At 37.5% G+C, this 10,171-nt stretch overlaps 1 protein-coding gene across 1 annotated transcript; it reads left to right on the top strand.

Annotated features, from left to right (window-relative positions):
* Positions 1–3,176: 3,176 nt before the first annotated feature.
* Positions 3,177–9,740, top strand: alox5a (arachidonate 5-lipoxygenase a). The gene is made up of 14 exons (XM_026945920.3): positions 3,177–3,450; positions 4,023–4,221; positions 4,342–4,423; positions 4,662–4,784; positions 5,540–5,646; positions 5,812–5,984; positions 6,064–6,210; positions 7,024–7,227; positions 7,691–7,777; positions 7,892–8,070; positions 8,233–8,354; positions 8,782–8,882; positions 9,021–9,191; positions 9,286–9,740. Exons 1-14 carry the CDS (start codon positions 3,301–3,303, stop codon positions 9,463–9,465), a joined length of 2,025 nt encoding a protein of 674 aa, XP_026801721.1. The 5' UTR covers positions 3,177–3,300; the 3' UTR covers positions 9,466–9,740.
* Positions 9,741–10,171: the final 431 nt, after the last annotated feature.

The raw sequence follows: 10,171 nt of genomic DNA, 5'->3' as shown, positions 1-10,171 counted from the left end.
TTTTTTTAGGTATTCTCCAGTGGGGGATCATCTCTCTGACCAGGTGCTTTGCCACTGTAACTGCATCTTGTCTCCTGCATGGAAAACATTCAGGGTATTATGTATCAACAATCACTAAACAATAGCTGTATCAGGTACAGGTGCACTTTGCAGAATGTTAGAAACTTTCCCAATGTTCATTTGTAGACATATGATACACTTGTTGCAAAATTGTGTTGCAAAAGATGAAAATACTTCCAAATCCAGGTGCGTACCAGTATCTATTTACCATTTCTACCATACCTCCCTTAGATACATAGTCTGCACCGTGAGTGATTTTTGCCAAAAATGGAAAAGCTATTTTTGGAATAGCTGGTCTGTTCTGATCATCCAGCCATGTTCTCGTGACTGGGTCCGGTCTGCAATTTACTTTCCACAGTTTCAGTTCCTGTTTAGTAGCAGCTTGCTGCAAGAGAGGCAAATCCTTGCAGTCTGTTAAGCTGTCGAATCAGTCAATGGGGTCAGTGTCGTGTGTGAGCCTTGCACTTACATACAGATTTGGGAAGCTGAACAGCCTTTAACAAGTTTATTATCAGGACCTTGTGTGCAAAGGGTTTGCCTGAAGATGTGAGAAACGTCCTGTGTTTATATAACACCAGTGTCATGCAATGTTCTAAATGCGTAATTACTTTCTGTATACATGAGCCTTCAGCTAGAATACATACGCTACTAAGTGCAAACAACTCAGCAGCTTGAGCTGAAAGTGAGGCAGGCAGTTTATGGCTAAACCTAATATTGATCACACACACATAGACAGATGATGGTGAACCACCAGATTTAATTTACTTTGATCATGATCTATGGTACTACAACTTTTTTCCATTTCTTTAACAGGACCAGAACATCGTTTCTTGCTACTTGAAGACCCAGTAATGATTTCAAGTATTATTATTATTATTATTATTTCTTTTTCTTTTTATAGAGTGGTATAAATTTCAGAAGATGGCCAGGAATATAATTTCCTCTAATTATACAAATGAGATAACTGACCTGTTCAAAGAAAGAGAAATAAAAATACAGTTTCTTCCCTCACTCCCTGTCTAAATTTGAATCAGCGCAAAAGGTTAAATGGTACAACTTCCTACTGATCACTCGTAATCATGCACTTTTTTTTTTTTACTTGAAAACCCCCAATTTAGATTGAGTTGTCCACTCACAACTCTGTGCACTCTTTTTCTCTCTTTACAACCTAGTACATCTACTAAGAGGGTTGCAGTTAAATACTAAATAAAATACCAAACTCAGGACACGTCCCAGATGTTTAAAACTCTATGCCACTTAACAGTAAATCTCAATATTTACTGCGAGTCTTTTGACCCTTTTCAAAATATTCTACTTGAACAGATCAAGAAATATTTTCCCTTACTAAATGTATGGCTCTGTCACTCCTTGGGGTAGTAAACTGAAGTTCACGATAGTGTCTCAGTTGTTGAGAAAAATCTCACTCTTCTCCAATTTGAAGTTGCACGTGTCTTTGATCCTTAGTTCAGATGGTCACCTCCACTGAGATGTTAGATGTTAGATCCCACCCAGAGACGAGCCCAGGTAGCCAATCTTTCCTAACCATACAAACCTTACCTCAGAGCGCTAAGAAAGGACTTTGGAATAAGTTACTCTTCATCACCATAGTCTTTATCATCATCTCATATTATGTTGTTTTCCAAACAGATATCACGGCACTGAAACTCTTCAAGAGGAGGCCGACAGCCAATTCACACTCACACACACACACACACACACATACACACTTCTCAGTGAAGTTCTACTTACTTGCTACATGTGTACAAATCTAATGCTAGAAATTTGAACAAATACAGTTCAGTTAATAGTAAAATAAAAACTAAGATACCATGGAAATTTTTCACTTATAGTGTTAAAATAACTTCTTTCATTGTTATGAGGCAAGATTTGCATTCTTTGACAGCTGATTAGGGAAACCACAGTAACACTAGCTATTTAACACACACCCTGCCTAAGAACATGTGTGAGTAATGGAAAATATCTTTCTGATAGTTATGGCAGTTCCACAGAATACCAAATATTATAATAGGCTACTGGAAGTACACACTTTAATCACCAATACATTTAATCATTCATTCATTTTCAGTAACTGCTTTATCCTTGTCAGGGTCATGGAGAAGCAGGAGCCTTCAGGCACTAATTCAAGGGGCAATTTAGAGTCGCTAGTCCTCCTACTACCATATTTTTGGGAGATTGGAGGAAACAGGAGAACCCAGAGGAAACCCACTTGGATACTGGTAGAACATGTGAAACTCTACACAGACAGCATCCCCAATGCAGTTTCATATATATAAGCAGGCCTCAGTGAGGAGACTTTCACAGATGCTGTTCCATATCCTGCTTTTCTGCATACTGGAATACTGCATTTATTATATTAGCCATGCCATCTTATATTGCAGAGATTGTGTGTCTGCTTGGTTGAGTATGGAACAAGAATACAGCCATATACAACTCTTCATTGTTGTGAAATTAGGTTTTGTTTGACCAAACCATTAAACATGCATCTTTATAATGCAGTGGTATTTATTAAACCTTCATGTCAGCGACATCATATTCTAACTAAACAAGCCAAAATACCCCCCTAACTTGAGAATATGCAAAGGCTGGCTTTTCCTCACCTATTTGCATTTCCTCTCTGGCTTTGTATAGTGCTACTGCATGAAGTAGTGGCTCATTTGACTGGTAAATACGGTGTATACAAAATACTGTTTGTGGTTTTTCTTTGTTTGATATATCCCACATCATGTAGCTTTGTAAATAAATAGCAGAAATACAGTGAATAGTTTGATGTTGTATCATCCAAAATGATCTGTTCTGTCTGTAATTCTATAATGAAAAGGCACCTTATGTGGTTTCCTTTTCTGAATGTTAAAAAGGCTTCTGATTACTCATCATTCTGATTCCATAGTGCTTTATTGGTTGTGCATTATTCAACAGTTTCTTAGTCAGTGGAGAAATAGGAATGCTTCTAATTTTATATAGAACATTTTTCTAGATTAATTGCAGATACTTGTTGTAGTATTTCACATGACGAAATTATGGGTGGAACATGGTCCACTGAGAAATAGCCTTTAAGCATTTGCATGTCTTATCTCAGTAGATCAGAAACGTATTTTTGAGTGTGTGCGCACACACATGCACTTCTGTTTGTGAGAAGTAGAAAAGAGGAAATGCTTTCAGCGAGAGACTACAGTGGGTTCACTGTGGAGACACAGAAGCTTGTCCGCTTGTGTGACCAGGATGCCTTCATACACTGTGACTGTTGCCACGGGCTCTCAGTGGTTTGCTGGCACTGATGACTACATCTACTTGACCCTGGTGGGGACGGAGTGCAGCAGTGAGAGAACACTTCTGGATAAACCACTATATAATGACTTTGAACGAGGCGCGGTAAGATGTCTGTCATCAATTTCAACATTTTTATTCAGTGATTGCAGGAAAAACGCTTAATGCTAACTTTGGAGAAAATGCCAATTGGTACCAATCTGGATGAAAAGTAAAGAAGAATAAAATGAACATGGGCCAGGAAGGGAAAAGAATAGGGAAAAGACATAACAAAGACATAGTAATCCTGAAATGGACTCTAAACTGTAGACAGACATGGACTCTAAACTCTAAACTGTAGACAGACAAGGTAAATAAGGTGAAAATGCAACAAACAAGATAAAAATGATGAATGCAAAAATGGAGGACTTTAAGCATGACAGTGTGAGAAGAAGAGTCAGAACCTTCACTGTGTCTCAAAAAAAAAAAAAAGTTTCTCCATTCACAGTTAACTTCATTTTCTCTAGCTACAATCTGACCATATTCATATCACAAGAATGATCTTGTTTATTTTAGGCGTTGCACCCTCTCTACTAGGAGGGCTTATGATGGGCCAATTTGGTTTATTAAAAAAATAAACTCATAACATTTTCTTATCTTATAACTTGTCAGTTGAATCGCAGTTTGTCTAATCTCAGGTGGACTCATATGATGTCAAAGTGGCAGAGGACCTTGGTGACTTAGAGCTTCTGAAGATCGAGAAGAAAAAGTACTGGATGCAAGATGACTGGTATTGTAAATACATTACAGTGAAGACACCCATTGGAGATTACATTGAGTTCCCCTGTTTTCGCTGGGTAGTGGACGATAAAGAGGTGATACTTCGAGATGGCAGAGGTAGGATCTTTTTGTTCTGTCTTACACACGTGTAGCTTGCTATATCTCTATGATAAGTGCTCTAAAGTGAGTCAGACTGAACAAAATGTGTTGCATGCTTTCTATATGTGTGATTTGCAGCTCGCCTGCCTCAGCATGACAAAACCAGAGTGGCAAAACAACACAGACGCAAGGAGCTGGAAAACAGACAGAAGACTTTTAGGTTTATTAGAAATTAAGATCTGAAGCTATTATATGTGCTACACTGAATACAAATAGTCTGAGCATAATAGGTTGTTTCCTTTTTGTCTACCTTGTGAACCATTGCTACTGGAATTTTGTATTTCATATATATATATATATATATATATATATATATATATAAAATGTGAGGGGTTTCTTTTCCGTTTATTTTGTCAGTGCTTAAATGCAGATATAATTATTAATATTTCTAATTGTAGATGGAAGGAATGGCATCCTGGCTTTCCCATGAGCATTGATGCAAAAACCCATAAAGAGCTACCACGTGACATCCAGTTTGACAGTGAGAAAGGCATAGATTTCGCCCTCAACTACAGTAAAGCGTGAGTTCTGTGTTATATTCCTAGTTACAAATTAACCTACACCCACTGCTATAACATTCCTGGATTGTCTAACAGACAGTCATTGTACTGTTCTAAGTAACATTTGCATGTACTTTTTGCAGCCAGACTCCTGAGCACGAACAGTATATTGTCAAACACATGCGTGCCTAGGACATGCAGTTGTTTCCCGGACTTCTCATTTTGTACATTTGTATCTTTACACAATATACTCTAAAAATGACTCTGCCAGCTCTTTTAGAATCCGAAGCTTCTTAACTTATATAAGTTTCTTAATAACACAATGCAATAATAAAATGTATATGTTTCTTAGAAACCTTTTGGGAATCTGACATTAATCAATGATTAATAAGTTTCTTCAAACCCATAATTTTAAACACCAGTGTAACTGTGCATGAGAGCAGTTTTTCACTGTAGAGTGCAAGCACAGGTGGAGCATTGGCAAGCATTGATCATTTACTACTGAAGACTCTAGCATGCAGCTAGACACTCACAAAGAGGTTATGTGGTCTACTGAGTGGTTTTCTCTCAGTAGTCATAATTTTGCTCTATGTTTGATTGTTTAGATTAAAAAATATAATCAGTTCAGTGGAAAGTGTCTGCAATCTAATTTCACTTGCTTAAGAAAACAGAAAGTTAAGCAAATGTGATATTAATGACCAGGATGTTGTCTTTCCTCCATCGCAACAATATTACAAATGCAACAATATTAAAACCAGCTATTCTTCTTCTTTTAGGATAGAGAACCTCTGTGTTAACCAGTTTATGCACATGTTCCAGTCCTCTTGGGGAGATTTTGCAGATTTTGAGCGGATATTTGTGAGGATCAAGAACACAATATCAGGTTCTTTTGTCTGAATATTTAGACTGTTTCATCCTCATCCAATATTAAGACATAGTACATAGTTTATTTCTACATAGTATATTAAGAGATAACTGAGTAATTGTGAGTTTAGCATAACAATCTGTTTAACATTTTATGACTTTGATCATGTCTTCTTTTGGACAGAGTATGTGATGCAGCACTGGAAAGAAGACTTCATGTTCGGATATCAGTTCCTAAATGGCTGTAATCCTGTCATGATCGAGAAGTGTACAAAAATACCAGATAATTTTCCAGTCACACATGAAATGGTGAAAGACTGCTTGGAAAGAGACCTCACTCTAGAAGATGAACTTAAGGTAACTAACCACTGACACTGACGCTGAACACTGACGCAACCTATTTTTAATCTGCAATTGTGTTTTTTGTGGTTTGCAGGCAGGAAACCTGTTCATTGCAGATTATAAGATTATGGATGACATCACGCCTAATGCTACAGATCCTTGTACCCTGCAGTATTTAGCTGCACCCATTTGCTTGCTGTACAAGAACAGTCAGAACAAAATTCTGCCAATCGCCATACAGGTATATAGCTATACTTTCTATAGTACCTACAGATCTCAATGTCTTTTACAACCTCATTTCAGTTACATTATAAATGCTCTTCTGGTGCAGTCAAAAAATGAACTTAGATGCAGGAAAGAGATCATTTAAAAAATGTAATTAACCACATTTAATTTAATTCAATTGTAGCAAAGTAACTAAGATTAAAAAGATTTAATGTTCACTCGAAAACATTCTTCAAGGCACCTAAAGCAATGCCACAACACCAGCAGACAAAATTTAAACATGGAAAAAAGTGCCTGCTGTCACCTTTTTAATTTACATGTTTAAGTATGAGTTTCCTCAGGATTACTTTGGTTTCCTCCCACATCTGAAAAACTTTTCAGTGGGTGGATTAGACACTCCAAATTGCCCCTAGGTGTGAATGAGTGTGTTATGCCCTGTTATGGTTGTATTTTTGTCTTGTATCCAGTGTTCCCAGAATAGGCTCCTGATCCACCACAACCAGGATACATAAACAATATTATTCAAATTATTTAAAAAATGATGATACAGAAGCACTTACTGGATTTTTTTGGATAATTGATTCTCCCCCCTGTTCAACTCTGGAATATTGAATATGTAATATCAAATGTCCAGACCACATCAACAACCACAAAATCCAGACGATCATGGACTTTTCTGTGGCTGATCATTTTTTTTATTTACTGAACATAACCTGAATTGTAATAAATGTACCATAGTTCTGTTTAAGATGTATTCCTTCTAGTATTGTCATTTTAATTTGCAGACTGTGATGACATGGCCATAACTTATTTCTATATGTTTTAAAAGCTGAGTCAAACCCCAGGGGAAGACAGCCCAATCTTTCTGCCTAGTGATAATGAGTATGACTGGCTGCTGGCCAAGATCTGGGTGAAATCTTCAGACTTTCATGTGCACCAGACAGTCACACACCTCCTGAGGACTCATTTGATATCAGAGGTTTTTGGCATTGCTATGTACCGACAGTTGCCTGCTGTTCATCCAGTGTATAAGGTATGCCATTTTTAATTCAATTCAATTCAATTCAGTTTTATTTGTATAGCGCTGAAAGCAGATTTACAGAACGTAAGCATGCAAACAGAAACAAAAAGATGCAAACAGTCCTAGATGTTAGACAAAATTATCCCTAGTGAGCAAGCCTGAGGCAACTGAGGCAACTCTGGTTATATGAGGAAGAAACCTTGAGAGGAACCAGACTCAAAAGGGAACCCATCCTCATTTGGGTGACACTGGATAGTGTGATATGAACAATGTCCTTTCTGCATTTATTTATAGTCATGTAGAATTTTATGTGTATATTAATTTGGAGGTTGTTGCTTTTTACACTTTGTATGTCATGCATTATTGAGGCAAAACTAATACACATATCAGCCAAGCATGAAATAGCCTTATGAGAATACGTACATTGTGCAAAGTTCTTTAAGACATTTTCGTAAGACGTGTTTCAAATTTCCAGTTGCTGGTGCCACATGTTCGTTTCACAATTGCCATCAATACAAAAGCACGCGAGCAACTTATCTGCGAATGTGGAATCTTTGACAAGGTATGTTTACCCTGTAGTACACTTTTACACCATACCAAACAATTCTTCCTCTGAACCTGTGATGTGTTTCGGAACCACAGTGACTTTAAATGTGTGTATGTGGGCATACTCCAGGCTAATGGTACAGGTGGAGGTGGCCATGCAGAGCTAGTGCAGAAAGCCATGAAGACGTTCACCTATAAGTCCTTGTGCTTTCCGGAGTCCATAAAGGCTCGAGGCATGGACAGCAAGGAGGAGCTTCCCTACTACTACTACAGAGATGATGGCAACAAAGTGTGGGAGGTAATCAAAAGGTAATTAGGGGAGTTCACAGAATCTAAATATAAATCCACTAAAATTTTCTGTTGGTAAAAGAAAACTGCAAGAATGAATTTTTTTTGGCTGAGAATCTACTCTTCTATAAAATCTTTTATAAAACTTAGGATGACAAACTCTTTTTTTCTGGCTCTTGGCAGTTTTGTCACAGATGTGGTGCACATATACTATGATAGTGACAAAACGGTACTGGAGGATGAGGAGATACAGGCATTCGTCAAAGATGTCTGCAGCTTTGGAATGCAGGATTTTGACTATTGTGGTGAGAACAGGCTTTTCACTGTATTGTGTTGCCATGTTGCCATATTTTTCTTTAAAAATGCACATTTCTTATACCCCTGTCTCTGACCCTGATGTTTTATTCATCGGGACATGTTTTATTCATTTAAGCAATGAAAAAATGTAGAGTGTAATGGTAACAGAAGTATACATATACAATGAAAAAAAAAAAAAGTCAGCTTAACTATGTCTGTCATGATGTCAGATGTCAGAGATCTTTTGAAAGCTTCTAAAAGATGTTTCCTGAGTTTCATCATGCAAGAACTTCCTCCAAGTCACAACCACTCATCCTAAAAAAAAAAATAAAAATAAAAATGAAGAAATGAACTGTGTTCTGTGTCTGTGTTTGTCCAATCATGTCTGAGGACACACATGTCTGAATGGACACCCAAATGTGTTTTTTTTTTTAGAGTTTCCGAAATCATTGCAGAACCGAGAGCAGCTGGTGGAGTACCTGACTGTTATAATCTTCACAGCTTCTGCACAACATGCTGCCATCAACTTTGGACAGGTAACATCTGTATCAAGGATCATCAAAAACTAATATATTAATCCTACATTAAAACCTCTGATTATAAATAATTGAATAAACAACATGAACAAAATATTGCAATGCAAAATTCTTAACCAAATGTTCCAACAATTTCAGTATGACTGGTGTTCATGGATCCCCAACGCTCCCCCCACTATGCGAAAACCCCCGCCTACAAAGAAGGGCCAGGTGGATATAGAATTCATCGTGACTAGTTTGCCTGACCGTGGTCGCTCCTGCTGGCATCTCGGAGCAGTGTGGGCTCTTAGTCAGTTCCAGGACAATGAGGTGAGATCTCCAAAGACAAAAAGACACGCATTCCTCTTCACATTCACTGCTATAATGCAGTTTTACTGACGTTGGTGGGTGAATCTTTTTCTAGTTGTTCTTAGGCATGTATGCTGATGAACACTTCATTGACAAACCGGTGAAGAAAGCCATGGAGACTTTCCGGGAAAAGCTGGATGAGCTGTCCAAAGCCATCAAAAATCGCAACGAGGGGAAGAAACTCCCCTACTACTACCTGTCTCCAGACAGAATCCCAAACAGTGTTGCTGTCTGAGTCTGCATACGTGGAGGGTTTGCAGGGGTGGTGAAGGAAAAGAGCATTTCCTGCACCATTTATGTCGTATGCTTCTTTCTGCCACAGATTCTTTGTTAAAGAACATACTGTATACTGTAATAGAGTTAAGGTTTTGCATTATATATGTAATACAATTATGATTTTCCAGTCTTGCAATACTATGATTAGGTGATTGGATTAAATATAGATTTGCTTTTCCACTTGTTGCACTTTTGTCATAATAACTTGGAATAAATAGTAATATCTCTTGAAAAGTGGTTTGGTGTTCACTTCAAGTAAACTCATGTGCTGGCTGCACTTTGTATGAAAGCTCTTGGTGTTGGACATTAAAGAAATCCACAGTGCAAAGCCAATACTGCTAAAAAGTTGCTTTGAGATCATATGATCCTCAAAAAATGCACTGAAAAAAAAAAAAATCTACTATTTGTCTCCAGACAGAATCCCAAATAGTATGGCAGTGAGTCTGCATATCTGGAGGGCATTTCCTGCGCCATTTACATCATATGGCTGATTTTGTCACAGATTCTTTGTAAAAGAACATATAATACAGCTTGTACAAATTTTATATAACATCTGTAATACAACTATGATTTCCCATCTAACTATGCTAATAAACGTAGGCCTCACTTAGAGCTGTGCATAGACATGATTTTAGAACACTGTACTACAAATTGTAAGTTCATGC

Source organism: Pangasianodon hypophthalmus, chromosome 3, assembly GCF_027358585.1.
Source record: "Pangasianodon hypophthalmus isolate fPanHyp1 chromosome 3, fPanHyp1.pri, whole genome shotgun sequence".
In the NCBI taxonomy this organism is placed as follows: domain Eukaryota; kingdom Metazoa; phylum Chordata; class Actinopteri; order Siluriformes; family Pangasiidae; genus Pangasianodon; species Pangasianodon hypophthalmus.
This window is presented reverse-complemented; position numbering and strand designations above follow the sequence as displayed.